This window comes from Schistocerca cancellata, chromosome 2, assembly GCF_023864275.1.
Source record: "Schistocerca cancellata isolate TAMUIC-IGC-003103 chromosome 2, iqSchCanc2.1, whole genome shotgun sequence".
Lineage (NCBI taxonomy): Eukaryota > Metazoa > Arthropoda > Insecta > Orthoptera > Acrididae > Schistocerca > Schistocerca cancellata.
The window spans coordinates 499009491-499029163 of NC_064627.1; the positions used below are offsets into that span (position 1 = coordinate 499009491).

The 19673-nt window shown below is 40.1% G+C and overlaps 1 protein-coding gene across 3 annotated transcripts in view; it reads right to left on the reverse strand.

The window, feature by feature from the left end:
- LOC126162040 (thyroid receptor-interacting protein 11-like) overlaps positions 1–17786 on the reverse strand; it is a 442937-nt gene extending 425151 nt beyond the window's left edge. For all 3 annotated transcript variants that reach the window (XM_049918272.1, XM_049918270.1, XM_049918271.1), the window contains exon 1: positions 17536–17786. In XM_049918272.1, coding sequence (XP_049774229.1) covers positions 17536–17629 — 94 coding nt within the window. In that variant the 5' untranslated portion in view covers positions 17630–17786. The remainder of the gene's footprint in view (positions 1–17535) is intronic.
- Positions 17787–19673: the final 1887 nt, after the last annotated feature.

The window sequence follows — 19673 nt, forward strand, 5'->3', positions numbered from 1 at the left end:
GGTACCGTGGCTACACTGAACAGTCTGTCAGCCACTTGTTGCTAAGGCACATAAAGGTTCTGAGCATAGGCACATTGCGTCTTCATTGAAACAGTAAGTATTAGAAGACAATCACTGTTCACTAACATTTTGTGACAAATATTTTGAAGAATAAGAAAAAGGAACCAAAATCACACACTCATGAGTAACTGAATTGGATACTGGCACGTATCATGTGTAGGTGAACAAATGGGTGCACATAATGAAACAGTACATTCTTGTATTGTTTATCTTGAAGTTTTCCTGGCCTTATGAATATTTCAAGGATTTTCAGAGTTGCAGCTAGGTGTTGTTCACTTCTTGTTGCGGTGTTTCAGCCAACAATGTAGCAGTCATATTTAGCTGATTTTAGAAATGGAAACCACAATTTAACATCACTGAGTTTATAACAAAAATTGATGGGGCAGTACACACACACACACACACACACACACACACACACACACACACACACACACACGTATTGTCTGGATGACTTCCCTCTGTTGAAGTCTGCCGCATCAGAGGCACACCAGCACATGTATAACAGTGCTAATCGATGCATTTCCTCTGTCGAACTGCTTGACCAAAGAGTTAAAGCTCAATAATCAAACTGAAAATTAAGACTTTTTGATGAATTAAAACAGTGTGCCAGATTGTAATTTGAACCTGGTACCTTTGCCTTTCATGGGAAATTGCTCTACTGAATGAACTACTCAAGCAAAACCCATGACCCACTCTCATTGGTTTAATTCTACCAGTATCTCTCTCCACAATCAATAGCCCAATGACATAGCACTAGGTAAATAATTTTGTCTCTGTGAAAAAATCACAGTAATGACTGGGTTCACACCTTATCCAGCTGAAAACTGCCATTCCAATTAATAAGGTCTTCAGCTAAATGTATCTAGATAGATTCCTTAATATTCAGATCCAAAAAGGATCACAAAACAACCAAGATTTTTCACATCTTGCCCTTGAATGTCCCATGGTGATACAGTTTTCAGCTATGGTTGGCTTCCTCAGGTGCACAAGGGTAGTGTGACATTTGTGTTCCACACACCTTTACTGTGTTGTGAGTGTGATCTGGTCACATCAGGCTCATCCATATTGACATGTTATTTTTAAGAATCTAGTTTTTATGCAGGCTCACATGGTTCTTTACCAAGTTGAGAAGAGTACAGCTCTTTGTATATGACTGGGAAATTACTTTGGCATAATACTTTTTCAGGATCCCACTTAATTTTGATGAAATATTGCCAACATGTATGAGAAATGCCCTGGGCTAGAATAGCCCCTTATCTTCTTTATTTTGTGACTGTTCACATTTACTCCTCCCTAAAACTGCGCAAACTTCGTAAGAATAATACCCATTTTCCTTTCAAACACATTATAGGTGTTCCAACTCCTTTGTAAAGTTGTTTCTACGACACACCATTTGCGATGTATGCTAGTTATTTCCAGTCATATGATGGCTTCTCGGTTATCATTGAAAGTATTGAAACAGGAGGTCATAATCTGGTCACAATTTAGAAATCTGATAGAAGGATTTTATATTATTTGCCAGGGAGATTGATGACAGACATATCACGGGCCCCACTTCAACCTAAGTAAACACCGCCACATCAGAATATCTCTGCTACTTGTACAAATGGTGTTATATTTGCAAGTGAGATGCACCACTTAATGTGGTCTTTGATGTATATTGGCAACAGCATGTATGTAGGCATCCCACAACTCATCAATCCAGATGATCTTTCTCCAAGATTTTTGTATACAATGTTGATGTTTCTGAGCTCATACTAATATATCTGTTCTATGATTTGGAACAAGCAGAGGCACATCGGTAAGATGGTGGATTTGGTACCTATAGTGAAATAGTGGTACTGGATGGCCTCCATACTCACTGGTTGGTGTTGTACAGGATTGAATTGGCAAGTGATTTGTTGCACTGTGGTCTGTATGCCTGCTGTTAGAATCTGTCATTTTCAACAATGACCTCTGTTATCACAATGTTGTTCAAAAATACTTCACAAAACTGCCTGTCTGTAATCCCCGCAGTGAATTCATATGCATCCCGGTCTATAATCAGTAGGTTGAAGTTGCCTCCAGCTAATATTGCACGATATGGGTATTTCTGTTCTACTAAGCATAGACATTCTTTGAATATTTATTTATTATGTAAGACTATCATGATGGAACCAGGTGGCTGGTAAAAATATCCAACAATTAGCTTGATTTCATTTAGACATATTGTATGCATCCAGACAGCTTCACAATCACATTCAAATTACACTTAATAGAGACAATATTTTTGTTGGCTGTAATGAGCACTCCCTCTGCTGTGTCATCTGCTCTGTCATGAATTAGATGAATGACGAACACTAACTTCACTTAACGAAAGTTTATTCAGCACTTGTACATACAAGAGCATTGAGCGAACTGCCTCCAGCCAGACCACATTAGAATGTACTCGAACCGAATTTAGACTGCATACTCCGACTCCTGATAACTGATTCTTGTCCTGGCGGTGATCTTCTTAGAACTTCTTTTGCCACTACGCCCTTCGTCACCTTTCCACTTGTTGCCTGTTGCTGAAGCTTCAAATTTACCCTGGGTTGCAGGATCCTTCTGGGCTCCATTCGAAGGACGTGCAGCATATCTCTGATCTTCTGTTGTCTTGTGTCAGGGTCAAAATCTTCAACTTCATAAGTAACACCAGACAACTGTCTTACAACCTTATAAGGTCCAAAGTAGCAACTGAGGAGCTTCTCAGAGAGATCAACCTTCCGAACAGGAGTGAAGATCCAGACGAGGTCACCAGGCTGGTAGGCAACAGGGCGGTGGCTTGCTTCATACCTTCAGCGATCATTTTCTTGAGCCTGCAGCATGCGGAGTCAAGCTAACTGTCGAGCTTCCTCAGCTCTGGTTAACACCTGGCCGATGTAGTCATCATCCATGTCATCAGGATGCAACTGAAACACAGTGTCCATCGTCGTATTCGCCTCACGCCCATGCACCAGGAAAAATGGCGTAAATCCTGTGGTGCCTTGTTTGGCGGCGGTGTAGGCAAATGTCACGAAAGGTAGCACTTCATCCCAGTTGCTCTGCTCAACATTGACGAACATTGATAACATGTTGGCCAAGGTTTTATTAAGGCCTTCAGTAAGTCCATTAGTTTGCGGATGGTAGGCAGTTGTCATGTGATGAGTAATGTTGCACCAACGGTGTATCTCTGTCACCAGATTTGACTGAAAAACTTGCCCTCGATCCGTAATTAACAACCTTGGGGCACCGTGTTTTAATACAATGCCTTCCACGATGATTTTGGCTACCTCAGATGCTTCAGCTGTTTTCACGGCTTTTGTAATGGCTTAGTGTGTCAGATAATCAGTGCAAACAATAATCCAACTATTGCCACTAGCAGATGTTGGAAATGGTCCGAGGAGGTCAAGCCCAAAACGCTGGAAATTGGTATGAGTAGGCCAGGTGGTTTCTGAAGAACTGCCTTTCTCCTCTGACACATAGTGACAAACACTCCTAAATACACCTGGACAGAAAATCTCTTGCAGATTCTAGCATATGTCTAAATAAATCCTAAATGTCCAGCCTCAGGTGTGTCATGGAATTTCTGTAGAACATTTAAGTGCATGTATTTAGGAATCACTAGTAGTCACTTTTTCCAAATGGATCAAAGTTTTTCTTGCAAAGTAGTCCATTAACTACCTTAAATTGGCCTTTCACATCCTATGACCTATTTAAGGCAAGCATAATTTGTGTGATATCTTGGCATCCTTCTTCTGCTCAGCAGAGAGATCCTGGAGTGCAGCGAAACAGTCACTATCTTCACCAAAGTCTTGATGGTCTTCCACAGGGTTTCTTGAGAGACAGTCGGCATCTTGGTGTTTTCTTCCACTTATGTACATTATGGTAATGTCACACTTTTCAAGAAGTAGTGCCCACTGGCGAGTCGTGCTGTTGGATCCTTAAGACCTGTCAACCAACAATGTGAATGATAGTCTATAACAAAAGTGAATGGCCTTCCATAGCGATACTTCGAAATTTGCACATGGCCCTGATCACAGCAAGACATTCTCTTTCTGTAGTTGAGTAGTTTCTCTCAGCTTTTGTAAGTGTCCTAGAAGCATAGGTTATGAACTCCTCTTTTCCATCCAAAATTTGCACCACAACAGCACCGATCCCATACCCGCTGGCATCTGTGTGTAGTTCTGTAGGTGCTCTCTCATCATACAGACCAAGTACAGGGTCAGTTGTCAGAGCTTTACGCAGCACATCAAACGAATCTTGTTGAGCAGCACCCCAGATAAATTTAGCATCAGCTTTTAACAACTCTTGGAGTGGCCTGGATTTGATACAAAAGTCTTTGATAAAATGACGGTAATAAGAACATAATCTGAGGAAGCTTCTCACATCTCTAATACTTTTAGGAATAGGAAATTCCATTATATATCTCACTTTTTGTGGGTCTGGCCACATATATTCGTTGGACACAAGGTGTCCAAGTATTTTGATTTCTTTTGCTCCAAAGAGACATTTTCTTGGATTAAGTTTCAGTTCGCCTTGTTGGAGACACTTAAGAATGGGCCTCAGTCTTTTTATATGTTCATCAAATGTCTCTAAGGACTCTATAATGTCATCTAAATAACAAAGACACATCGTCCATTTCAAGTGACTTAGAAGATTATCCATCATCCGTTCAAAAGTTGCTGGTGCATTACACAAACCAAATGGCATTACCTTAAACTCATACAGGTCCTCAGGGGGTGATGAATCCAGTTCTCTCACGATCAGCCTCATCTACTTCGATCCCGAGTACATGTCCATGGTTTAGAAAAACTTAGCCCCCTTTAGACAATCTAGTGCATCGTCAGTTTGAGCACAACACAAAAGCACCAACTGCCATCCGTCTTCCTGACAAGGACCACTGGTGACAACCATGGGCTCTGTGTAGGCTGAATGATGTCATTCTTCATCATTTTCTCTACCTCATTGTGAATTATTTGACGTTCCGTTGCTGACACATGGTATGCTCTCTGGCTTATTGGTTGATGGACTCCAGTGCTAATCCGATGCTTCATCGTCGATTTGTCCAATTTGCTCTTCACCTGTGGACTGAAGCATTCAGAGAACTCTTGAAGAATGGCAAGTAGCTTCTTCTGTTGTTCCTTAGTGAGATCTGGTGATAGTGAGATAGAAGATCTCGTCTCGTAGTAGTAGCGCTAATTTTGCCCACAGACTCGACATGGGAAGTTTCTATGATGCTCAGCTGTTCTTCAATTAATGGCTCAGCATTTGCCATGCACATGCATCTTGGAAGGATCTGTGGTTCTCGGTGACAGCTAACTATACACAATGCACCGAATCCGTTCTTAAACAAAATGACAGAGGCTGGGATGACCAAGTTATTCTTCAGTGGTATGCTTCTCTTACATTCCAATACAAGATCCATGGGTTGATGCATGGCATGAGACTTGACAGTTACCTTTCTAGCACTGACTGCAGGAATGATCACTTCATCCAGCACACATAGTCTTCACGCACTCAGATGCACATCTTCCTGTCCACAGTATCTCATCTCGTCTAGCATAATCTTCGACCGACCACAATCTGTAATTGCCCGAGAATCTTTCAAAAAGTCCCGTCCGAGAATGACGTCATGACTACACTCTTGTAAGATAATGAATTCTACGGGCTGTGTATGGCCACTTATTCCCACATGAATGGTACATCTTCCTGTATGGTTTACAGATTTCCCATTAGCCACCTTCAGCAGAGATGTTTTGCTGTCGACAAATACGGTTTTCAGCAACTGGCGAAGGTACTTTTCCAAAATGACTGAATATGATGCTCGAGAGTCCACAAGAGCTTGGGGTGGTCGGCCATCCATGAGGATATTGATGTAGTTTCCTATCATTTTTGTAGTGATCGACAGCGGAGGATTTTTCTCTTCGGCAGCCTCACCTCCAAGGACGGTCGCACCCTTTAGTTCTCCAGTTTGCGGTGGCTAGTTGATTGGCTTGAGCTTCTAAAGGGCGATGGAGACCTTGATCGGCATGTTGGGGAGCGTAATCTCCAGCGGCTAGCTTGAGGCGATGGTGACCTATGTCGTCCTGCACCCACACCTTCTTGTTCATCTTCATCATCCCGGAGTTGGCGTTGGCTAAGATCGGTCTGCTGTCTTCTGGCGTGGGCATCATCAAATATCTGCCACCTTTCTCGACAATAGCGCACCACATGTCCCAGTCATCCACAGTGTAAACATACTGGTTGGTCATACTGGGTCCTCCAGACGTCAGTTCCTCATGTGGCATTGTAGGAACGTAGCTCCACCTGGGTCTTGACTTTTCACCATTTTAAAGGGAAATGAAGGGCATGAGATTGGTTTCAATGTCTTCCTTATGACCTCTTGAAGCGTCTCGGTTTTTTGCTCGCCGTGCAATCCAAGAGCCTTCTGAACTTCCTCTCTCACTATCTGACGAAGAACACTTGTGAAATCAGTTGCTTCCTCCATCACAGACATCGATACGACATTTGGAAGCCATTCAAACTTCTTGCATGTAATTCTTTTTTGATGCATTGTCTTGATATACTGGCACCATTTTATGAAGTTGTCTACTATCGAAACCTCCTTCAGGAGTAGGGCTTGATACATGTCCTCAGCAACACCCTTCATGAGATGTGAGACCTTATCTTCCTCCTCCATTCTAGGATCCACTATTTTACACAGCTCCAAGATGTCTTGAATGCAGGATGCTGTAGTTTCTCCTGGACACTGTACCCTGCACTTTACTTTATCTTCAGCTTTGCACTTCTGTCGTTGTGTGTCACCGAAATACTTGTGCAGTTCCGCCTGGAATACTTCCCAGTTTGTGAACTACTCCTTGTTGTTCTCATACCATTGCTTGACAGTGCCCTCCAAGTAGAAAAATATGTTAGCCAAACACACGGTGTCATCCCATTTGTTAAATATACCTTCAGCCACTTGTTTGGATCTTGGCCATCGTCACCAGAGAACCCAGAAATATCTCTCATGTGGTGGCACACAGTTGCTGTCATCATAACTTCGTCTTCTTCTTTCGTCTCCAATAGACTGCAATCTGTTGAATATGGCTCGAACTCGGGTTTCTCACCATGTAAACGGCGGGCTCTGTTGTGATTAGATTAGATTAGCTTTTCGTTCCATAGATCCATGCTGAGGAGATCCTCGTGGATGTGGAACATGTCAACTTTTTTTTTTTTTTAGCTGAAATAACAATACTAATAGTATGAATATATACAATACATCATTTGTTTCTATTAAAAAATTCGTAAAATGGAGAAGAAGGAGTTGGCCACTAGTAAGTCTTTCAGGCTCCTTTTAAATTGATCTTTATTTGTAACTAAATTTTTTATGTTTGCTGGCAAATTATTGAAGATGAGTGTTCCTGAGTAGTGGACCCCTTTTTGAACTAAAGTAAGTGCTTTTAAGTCTTTGTTCAGATCATTTTTGTTCCTGGTATTGTATGTATGAACTGAGCTGTTTGTTGGAAAAAGAGATATATTATTTAGGACAAATTTCATTAAGGAGTAAATATACTGACAGGTAGTGGTTAGTATACCCAGTTCTTTGAAGAGGTTTCTACATGATGTCCGTGAATTTACTCCACAAATAATACGTATTACACGCTTTTGGACTCTGAAAACTTTTGTTTGACTTGAAGAGTTACCCCAAAATATTATACCATATGACATTATGGAATGGAAGAAGGCAAAGTATGCAAGCTTTTTCATTTTTATGTCACCTATGTCTGCTAACACTCGAATTGTAAATACAGGTTTGTTAAGGCGTTTCTGCAATTCTGTGGTGTGCTCCTCCCAACAGAATTTATTATCAAGTTGTAATCCCAGGAATTTGAGACTGTCAACCTCTTTTATCTGCTCTTCTTCATACTTTATGCATATGCTGGGTGGAAACCTCTTACAGGTTCTGAATTGCATGTAGTGAGTCTTTTCAAAGTTTAATGTTAATGAGTTGGCTTTAAACCATTTATTAATATCCATGAAAATATCATTAGCAGATCTTTCTAGAGCTACACTCGACATATTATTTATTGCAATACTTCTGTCATCTGTAAACAAAACGAACTCTGCTTCTGGCAGTGTAACTGATGAGAGATCATTAATGTACACAAGAAAAAGCGATGGCCCTAAGATGGATCCTTGTGGGACACCACATGTAATTTCTTCCCATTCTGATGATGACTGATAACTTAATTCACTAGTCCCTTATACTGACACCCTTTGTTTCCTGTTAGTTAGGTATGACTTGAACCATTTTGCAGCACTGCCCGTGACACCATAGAATTCTAATTTATTTAAAAGGATGTTGTGGTTCACACAATCAAATTCCTTTGACGAATCAGAGAAAATACCTGCTGCTTGTAATTTGTTATTTAATGAATTAAGTACATTTTCACTGTAGGTGTAAATAGCCTTCTCGATATCAGAACCCTTCAGAAATCCAAACTGTGTTCTTGATAATATGTTATTTGTGGTCAGATGGTTGAGAAGCTGCCTGTACATTACTTTTTCTAAAATTTTTGAGAATGCTGGCAAAAGTGAAATCGGTCTGTAGTTTGATGGTATCTCTTTATCCCCTTTCTTGAATAGAGGCTTAACATCTGCATATTTTAGCCAGTCAGGAAATGTCCCAGTTATAATTGATTGGTTACACAAGTAACTTAGAATTGTACTAAACTCACAAGAACATGCCTTAATTAACTATGTTGATATTTCATCGTAACCACTAGAATGCTTTGTTTTCAAAGATTTTATTATGGAAGTTATTTCTTTTGGTGAAGTGAGTGACATATTCATGTAGCTGAAGCTATTTGTAAAGGCTAGTTTCAGATATTCAAGGGCATTATTTACTGATCCTGACAATGCCACTCTATCAGTAACGGATATAAAGTACTTGTTAAATAGATTTGCCACACTATGCCCATCGGTTACTAATGTGTCATCTACCCTTAATGCTATTTGCTCCTGTTCCTTTCTGATTCTACCAGTCTCCTCTTTCACTATATCCCATATTGTTTTTATTTTGTTCCCTGACGTTGCTATCTTCTTCTCGTAGTGCATTTGTTTAGATATCTGAATTACTTTTTTAAATATTTTACAGTATTCCTTGTATTTAGCTAAATCATCAGTATTGGAGCTATTCTTGGTCGACAGATACATTTTCCTTTTTGTCTTACAAGAAATCTTTATTCCTTGTGTAATCCATAGTTTTATTATAGACTTCTGTTTAATTTGAGTAACTTTTAGAGGAAAACAGTTTTCAAACATGGCACTGACATTGTTCATGAATGTATTATATTTTCCATTTATGTCATGGGCAATATAAACATCTTTCCAGTTCAGATCTTTCAGCAGTTTTCTAAAACACTCAATTTTTGGCTGACTGACTACTCTCCTGTACTCAGACTTAGCATTCTTGATAATCTGCTCAGAATTTACATCTAAAACAAGGAGCTGCATGTCATGATCTGATAGTCCATTTATTACTGGTTTTATGATGTGATTTTGTTCCTTTGATTTGTCTATAAAAATGTTATCAATTGCTGTCCTTGAGGGTTTAGTGATCCTAGTCGGAAAGTTTACAGTGTCAGTTAGATTGAAAGACAACATTACTAACTGCAGTAAATGTTTACTGGAAGATTGCATTAGAAAATCTGTATTAAAGTCACCAGCAATCAAAATTTCTTTGTTTCTTCCTGTTAAATAACCCAAAAGAGCTTCTAGATGATTTATGAATAGATTATAATTTCCTGCACGTGCTCGGTAAATAGTTACTATTATATACGATCTGTTATGGAACTCTACTTCTGTTGCACATGCTTCTAGATGCTGGTCTCAACAGAATTTATTAATGTCAATGTTCTTGAATTTATGGCAGTTTTTAATAAATGTGGCAACTCCTCCTCCATCCATATCTACTCTGCAGAAGTAAGAAGCTAGCTTAAATCCTGAAATGTCTAACATATCTATGCCAGTGGTCACTTGATGTTCAGAGAGGCAGATTATGTCAATTTGGTTAGATGAATTCATTTCATCAATATAAATGAGTAGTTCATCAATTTTATTTGTGTCCTCATGGGAGTCACTGTGTCGTCGATAATGTGTGCTATCACAAGTTCCGATACCCAGTGTCTCCACCAGAAAAATGTCACATAGGAAGACATGTAATTAGATGAATGATGAACATTAACTTCACTTAACAAAGGTTTATTCAGCACTTGCACATACAAGAGCGTGGAGTGAACTGCCTCTGGCCAGAAAACATACAGTATATAGACAGCTACAGAACATTCCAGTACAATGCTTCTTGACATTTGAGGATATTTCTAGAATGTACTTGAACCAAATATAGAAATTAAATTTGTACAGTCCAGGTGAGTTTTGAACTCACGTCCTTCCATGCAACAGTTTAGTATCATAACCACTACACCGCGGTGCTACTCAGATTCTTCTGCAACACTATGTCCCATGACTCACTAAATATTTCAGAGCTTTCTACTACAGGTTTCAGACAGCTCTTTGTCCTGAGAATAATCTGAGTACAACAAATATCCATAAAGGTAGTAAATTCAGGAGTTTTGTTATGAATACTTCAACAATTTACTGATTACATTTTGACAGTCGAAATACCTTTCCTCTAAACGGTCTGATTTCACTATCTGCATGTAGACTGCTGAGTGTTCATCAGAGTACCTCATAAACTACCGTCTGCCCCCCCCCCTCCACCCCTCATGTGCACTCCCACAAGTATTCTGCTACCTGAACAGCTGCTCCTTTGTGGTAGAGAAGTCCTAAAATTCTCCACACAGTAACTCCACTCAGCTACAAACCAAAGGACCCTGATTAGCTCTGGGAATAATGCTGAAAATTGCAACCACTGCTCGCACCCCATGTGCAAGGCCAGCAGCCTTCACCACTTCTGCCAGCCACTCATATGAACTGAGGATGGCCTCAGAACTCAAGCAGCATGTGTCATTGGTGCAGACATGAGCCACAATTTGCAGATGGCTGCACCCTGCACACTTGATAGCTGCAGGCAAGGCCTCCTCCAAATCTGGGACAAGTCTCCCCAGCAGATATACTGAGCATACACTAGCTTTCTTTCCAACCCTCAACACTATTTCCCTAAGAGGCTCCTTAATATGCCTAACACTGAAGCTTCCAATTATTAGCAAATCCCTCCTCTTGTGTGCCTGCTCTGAACTTGGCGAAGGAGTGGCCACCTGCCGACATACAGGGTGTATAGGTGAGGCCCGACGGCCAGTCCGTCCACTGACCTTCCACCTTGAGCAGTGTGAACATGTTACCATCTACCACTCACCCTGTCTTGAGAGCAGATCCACCAGGCTACTGTCACAAGATTTTGTCATAAAGCTACTGTTCACATGTCACACTTCTTCAATATTTTGGTAAGTGTATGGAACTACCAGACCAATATCCAATGATCAGTAGCAACTTGTCACATCATGAGAGGTACATCACAGCGTTTTGCAATAAATTTAAACATCTGGTCTGCTGTCTCATGCAATCCCTGATGCCTTCCATAGAACTGCTTAGCTATAGCAATAGCATTCAACAAAATGTTATGTGAAGATATCATTTGGTCCTCCAGCACTGCTTGGTCATCGGCCTTCCACTTAGTTCCAAAAAGATGACCAGTATCACATGACATGTTTGGACTATACATGAACAACATCAAGAGACACTTTTCAGAGAACATAATGATGTGCCCAGTGGAGCCACTGTGTTTAGCATTCCAGGTTGTGTTATTCAGATCCCAGTGGCAGAGGAAAGTATTCCAAAAACAGTCGCTGTCACATCATTTGGCCTTTCTAAGAGTTTCTTTCTGATTTTTGGCTTACACAATACTGCACAATCAAAACAACAGTCCATGGACTCCATTCTCCGAGGCCTTATCTCTATTTTCTCCTACTTACATGACAATCTTTTCTTCTCAGCTGCCGAAAACAACATCACCAGCACTCAGCCGATGCTGTGAGCATTTTGGTGCGGTCATCAACCGGGCCAGCTAAGTGTGTTTTTGGCAGGTCACATTCCTGGGACATCCTGCTTCTTCAGCAGGATAGTAAACCTGATCTGAAATTGTGGGAGCTATCACTCAAGTCTGCCAGGCAGACACAATCAAAGAGCTATGCTGTTCCCTTGGAAAGTTGATTTTTTGTTGTTGTTGACATCTACCTCATGATGACATTGCAGAAGACATGGACTACTGCACTTGTAGGTCCCAATACAAAGGGCAGTATTCCTGTACAGAGAGCACAAGAAATGGACACGGCTTTTGCTGTTGAGAAGTAGAGCCTTGCTGATGCAGCACTGGTTGCTCATCCTGTGCATGATGCAGTACTTCCTCTGGTGGTGAATGCCAATCAGCTCACAACTGGATCTGAGTTGCAAGAACAAGTTCATAGTGCATAGCTGCTACTCATATATTTTTCACATAATCTCTCCTCTCTCCTTGGAAGAGCAGTTGAACGGAATGGACAAGGTCTTGAGAGGAGGGTATAAGATGAACATCAACAAAAGCAAAACGAGGATAATGGAATATAGTCGAATTAAGTCGGGTGATGCTGAAGGGATTAGATTAGGAAATGAGACACTTAAAGTAGTAAAGGAGTTTTGCTATTTGGGGAGCAAAATAACTGATGATGGTTGAAGTAGAGAGGATATAAAATGTAGACTGGCAATGGCAAGGAAATCGTTTCTGAAGAAGAGAAATTTGTTAACATCAAGTATTGATTTAAGTGTCAGGAAGTCGTTTCTGAAAGTATTTGTATGGAGTGTAGCCATGTATGGAAGTGAAACATGGACGATAAATAGTTTAGACAAGAAGAGAATAGAAGCTTCCAAAATGTGGTGCTAGACAAGAATGCTGAAGATTAGATGGGTAGATCGCATAACTAATGAGGAGGTATTGAATAGAATTGGGGAGAAAAGGCGTTTGTGCCACAACTTGACCGGAAGAAGGGATCAGTTGGTATGACATGTTCTGAGGCATCAAGGGATCACCAATTTAGTACTCGATGGCAGTGTGGAGGGTAAAAATTGTAGAGGGAGACCAACAGATGAATACATTAAGCAGATTCAGAAGGATGTAGGCTGCAGTAGGTACTGGGAGATAAAGAAGCTTGCACAGGATAGAGTAGCATGGAGAGCTGCAGCAAACCAGTCTCAGGACTGAAGATCACAACAACAACAATCTCTACTCCTCACAGCGCATTTGGGGTGCTTATGAACATGAACTGTTGTTGGTGGATGAAGCACTCTGGTACTTTAATCCTCAGTTGGAAGCCAGAGAGTTCATTATATTCAAAGTCCACAAACCACCTCTTACACATTCTGCCAAAACAACAATGACTGTGCCGGTACAATTAATTGGAATTTATTTCACAATTTACTACCAACATTCACCATGTATCCAGACTAAATAATGTTGTCACACACTGTTTTGATCTTGTCATCAGCATCTCAGATTTTGCAAAGCTTTCTAAGGTGCAAAAAACTAATGTTGAACTGAAAAAATATTCGGATGTTGCCTCCACTGGCTTACAACTGTGACTCATTGATATTCCCAAACCTGTCTTCAACTGTACTGTGACATCTCCACTAGAAGGACTCAATTGTTCTTTCCAGGTGAATTTTGATGCCATGCCTTCAATAGTTTGAACAACCTTAGACACCCTGGAGTCAGTGCACTGACCCGATTGATTGCAGAGCATTTTGTCTGCTCTGGTGTTGAAAAAGAATTGCCTTGAGTGGGTCTATACATGCCTTGCCAGCCAACACTGCCAAGTAGCATACCATGTACATCCACCTATGCGCACTTCGCTCAAATACACATAAATGTGATCCATTCACTGCCACACTCTGATGGGCAATGCTATTTACTGACAATGACAGACCACTTCACACCACAAGTGATACCAGTCACAGACATTACAGCAGAGATGTTTGTCATAGCTTTCATTTTGAATTGTTATACACTTTCGCTGTCCTCTTCATATGACAGCAGGCCATGGTTGGGAGGTTGAATCAGAGTTATTTCACCAATTGGGTAAATTCTTTTGTACCAACCATCATCAGACCACAAGCTATCATCCAGATAGCAGTGGTATGATCAAGTAATGGCACCGTACACTCAGGGCTGCTTTGAGATGCGGCATGACTCACTGAACTAGTGCTTTTCCCATTGTTCTATTCGGTCTTCATATGACATAAGGTCAAACTCACGGTTTCACCAGCTTTATTGCAAATAACTGCAACTGCCTGGCGAATGTGTGTATCTGATTTCCATGCAGCCATCAAACACTAACCTATCAGATTCTGGTATACACTCACGTGACTGCACTGCTCATACTCGCCCACAACCAGCCTCCACACATGGACTTTCAAAGTTGAAGTCTGTGATTTTATGGGCAGATAGTGTCCAACCAGCACTACAGCCATCATATTTTGGTCCACACCAAATACTGAAAAGAGGAGACAGAACACTCGACCTGTTACTACACGGCAAGACTATAACAGTGTCTTAAGACAGGGCCAAACTAGTAAACATTTTTTCAGAAGCACCCAACCTTCAGCCTCAGCCTGATACGAGAGCACAGTCATCACCAGGACCTGTTTCTGAAACCAATTATGACCGACAGAGATGTTCTGATCAGCACAGACGTTTTCCAACAATATTTGTGGACAGTGCTTCGGTCTTTCCTGAAGGAGTGGTGCAGCACAGCTAAGAACTAATCAGTAATTCCTACAGTGTCTTCAGCCTTGCCACCAGAGATTTTATTTTTATCAGTGCTGGATCAAAGATGGACTTTTCTTTGGTAGAAATTGAAATCTGGAACAAAAAATTTGTGATTTATAGTTAAAATTTTTTTTGCCAGGACTTTTAACATCCACGATTCACTGATTAGCTGCATACTGCTCAGCCGAAATAATAATTATGGACACTAACTTTCTGCAAAACAGTGTGGCAATACCAATTGTAACGCATTCTGAATATTCTTCTTTTAATTCAATAAATATGGGCAGGAATGAATTCTTCACTGAACACGTGTTTCAGCATGTTCAGATAGGTTGTTCTCACAATTCTCTACAGACCTAACGACTTATTATAATCTCTGTCACCGTTGTATTCACAAAACTGACATCTAGTGGTCGAGTACACAAGGCATGCCAAACTAATCCAATGGATCTACTTTTGATGGTCCTATTCCCTCCCTACAGATGCATTTTCAGCAATTTGTAGGAATAATTCACTGATTTTAGTTGTCAATGATTTGAATCTACCACCACCCATTTTGCAAGTATTGTCATGTTAGAGTTCAACATCATTTATCTTATTAAGTTTATTCATCCTGTGCTTAAAAAATGCTACAAATTATATTTGCCTTAATTTGTTCTTGTAACTTTGAATTTTTTTGTGAGTAGTGAATCATTTTTGCTTTTTTGATGACACAATGAACCAATTTGTTTTTATTTACTCATCCAAGGATGATCTTACAGTGATATAGGATTTGTCATCGCAATACAATGAAAATAAATAGCTAAAATTACACACACACACACACACACACACACACACACACACACACACACACACACACACACACACACACACACACAAATATACAGCATGATCAGAAACAGTTGGAAAAACTTGTTAGGGTGTTGCAGGGGAAGTTGTCTTGAGAAATAGTTGTCAAGAATAAAATTCAACATGTTGCACCATTTCTGAGTTATTTAGCATTGAAGTTAGCCAATTAAGTCATTGCACACTCAAGCACTTACATGCACTAAAATAGAGTAATGCACAGACATCTGTAGGTCGGCGAGTTACTGCTTGTTGAAATGTTCATTACCAGTTAAAACGTGCCTTTTTTGGAAGTGGTAAATTTACGTAAGGTAAGCAAAAGCTATGGTTGCACGGTTTAAGGAAATCAAATGAACATGCTTGGTGATTACACGCCTGGCAAACAGCTTGCTTTTGCAAGTGCGAACCTGATTGGCTAACTTCACTGCTAAATAACTCAGAAATGGTGCAACGAATCAAATATTTTTCTTAAGAATTACTTCCCACCACAGCCTCCACTGCAACACTCTTACAAGCTTTTCAGACCCTTTCTGACCACACGGCGTAGGTCTAAGTTTGCTTTTATGAGGTTAGGGCAGGTAGTCTGCTATGCCCTTGATCAGGAAATTATCCCAGCATTTGCCTGAAATGATTTACGGAAACCACAGAAAACATAAATTAGGATGGTTGGAGAGAGCAAACTCCATTGTCCTAAATATTAGGTCAGTGCCTCAACAACTGCACTGCCTTATTTGACTGGTCCATACTAAACACTGTGCTTATGGTTTAAATGCAATTCGCCCCAGATAACTTATAATAAACTTATAATATAAAACATAATTTTGCTCTTCACCACTGCACACATTAAGAACACCCACAAGCGACTTCTGGACAATAGTCTTGTTACTATGCCCCTTACATTACCTCCAGCCTGTTTGAAATACTGACTTCAGGGTGCCTAAACATGCAACCATGCTCCAAGTACATTTTCGTGTCCTCTCTTAGTCCACCTGAAAAACTTAGTCAGCATCTCATCTATTTCCTCTGTTTGGTGATAGGAAACTGAGCCTTCAGCTCACAGGTCTCAGAACACACTCAAATCCAATACACTCAGTAGAACTACAGTATCTGTTACAGAATATGTTTTGGTAGTAACAAGAACAACATGTACTGTAGAGTTACTTTTCAAACCTTGATGAATGTTACTAAGACTACAACAAAGAAAGTGTGCTTGAGATGAAACAAGTGAACCATTTGGACAGAAATGTAATCCCTTAAAAACAAAACTGAAAATCGACCCTTGAGCTCTATATTTAACACACAGTTGTGTGTATACTATTTATTTAAAGAAAATTGCTTCCCTGCATACATCATACTTCACCTCTTGTAAAGAACTACATAAGTGATAACACTTCCTGCTTTTCCTATGATGACTTCAATTCTTTCACTTATAGTCTCTCACAGACTTTGACAGTTATTACTTTCTATTTTTAAAGTTGATGCGGATATTTCGAGCTATCACTGCAAAGCTACAATTAAAAGATAATTTCAAGATCACTGTGATTCATACAATATTAAAAAGACTTGAAGGTGGGCCTACACAAATAGTACGTAATTTTTGCAGTTGATCTTTCGAATAGTCTCCACTTCATGCACACAAAAGCAATGACAGCTCAACGTAACCGTGTCCGTCTCTCTGATACCTTAAATGTTACAGCAGCAGTATTAAATTAGCGTAACAAGGATTGCTTGATAAGATATTTCTTAAGGTAGGTGGTGCACCACCGATTTCATTAAAGAGCTGAAATAAAATGTTGTGGGATAACACAGCTGGGTACGTTTCTTACCGTTCGCTTCTTCAGCTCCATCAGACAGAACTTCCTTGGTGAAATTCTGTAGCTGTCCTTTCAACGTTGACAATCCTTCGCCGAACCACGACATTAAAGGTATTTACGGGCAACAACAAAGAATTAATGAACTTTTCGAGTCAATCGAATGACTGTCAGTATGACAAAAATTTAAAACTGTAATTTAGCCACCCATAAAATGCCAACACGTCAAACAGCTGAGCTGTCTACACACTCAAAACAGCATAGTTTGTAGCTGTAAACAAAACACAAACGAAATTCGCTGTCAACTCGCAAACATAGTTACTGCTAAAATTGTGGTACCACTGTCAGCAACAGCTGGAGAGACAAATGAGTTCAGAATGCATTGCTTTCAGTACGCGAAATGTGAGCAGCACAGGATTGTGTCAGTGTACAGCAGTAATTGGTACATACTCCCTTCAGAAACTCCTAAACGTAACATTTTGAAACTCAGCCTCACGTGTTAAACTGACGTGAGCTCTTGCTACTTTACTAGTAGCTTTTCCATTATTTACTTATTGTTTTTTTCCCTTCAGTAGACATGGTTCCTATAGTTAAAACCAGTGGTTAAATCACTTAATTAAGTAGCAAAACTACCGCAGCTCCTTTTTTTTCCAACTGCTACTGCAGCGCTTCCAAGCGGCTGGCTTGTATGAATGCTCTGCGAAAAGATTGTGTGTTGTGTGCATGTAGATGCATGTTCAAGACACAAATGTGGCTGTTTTTCGGATTTAATTGCACCGCTATATCCAGCACAGCAATAAAATGTATCAAAAATAACCCCCAAGACTGTAGAAAACGTACCTAGTTTTGAACGTATTAAAATGAGTCTGAAATCTGCAAAGAAACTTGTGAAACGAAGTACAATCGGCGAAAAGCATCAGAATTAAGTGTCCAAAACATTGGCATACTCGCAGTCAGTTCCTTTTAAACTTCCATACATCACTTTTCGACGATACGTTACGACTCTGCTACTATGAACCGTATATATTACACTGGATTAAGATTTCAGTATTATAAGTTGATATTAACATTAGATGGGATATTACTTTAATTAAATTTTCCTTTTCGTATTGGAAGAGTCATTTCCTCGTTTAGTAACTGGGAAGTAACACCATTAAAAATAGCAAGTTTTCCTTGTATAAGACTCCATTGATCCGTTACTACACACCAGCCGCTTGGAGCTTTTTGACAGCTGAAGTGAAGATATAGCGGCTGACGTCAGTGGCGTGTACTAACTTGACTCAGAAGGTTGCTTTTTTTTGCCCTGTGGGGTTTCGCGACTGTTTGTTGTAGACTTTTATTGAAGAGTACCTCATAGTACCCATTTTTTCTTTGACAAGGGTGACTGCTTCGTGCTTAAATGGTTCTCATCGCATAACAGTATAAGTTGATTTTTATATTTACAATGGTTTGGCGATTCACGTGCCGCAACGTCATTGTTTCCACTTCTTTCAGCCATACAAAAAGAAAAGCATCAGCAGTTTGCATACAATATTCCATCAGTATATCGTTTTGGAAAGTGGTTTTAATTCAGCCATTGACTCACACTGAAGATAGCTACATCACCAGCAGCCGAAATATCCAAAGACGAAATATTCCTGTGCCACAAGCACGCTTAGAAGTTGATGGAATATAAAATAAGAACAGTTGACTCTGTGCCAAACGGGTTAGCGGTAACAACAAAATAAGATCGTTGCGAACTATCAACTGCAAACAAATCATTAAAGTAATGAAATCTATTGGATATGGCACGGGGAGTGACCAAATATACATACAAACCAAGTTCCTTGTCTCCTGCGCTTTCCAGTCGACCAACAAATACCGAGACAGGAACACGACTGAGGACTTAATTGGACAGGCAACGTCAGTGGGAATAGAATGTGAGGAGTTAAGAGTGTCAATAGACGTTGACATGTTTGCGAGTCCATTTACAATTTCGCCAGTCTTCATGTTCAATCTGTAACTTGCGAAATGAATTAATAAAACGGTCGTCGTTTAAGGAGCCACTGACTTGAACACTTACATCATTCTTTCCGCCACCTAAACTTTGTTAGAACTTTTAATTTTTTTTAAAGACAAGAAACGAACAGTGACAATGACCATAAAGAGTTTCT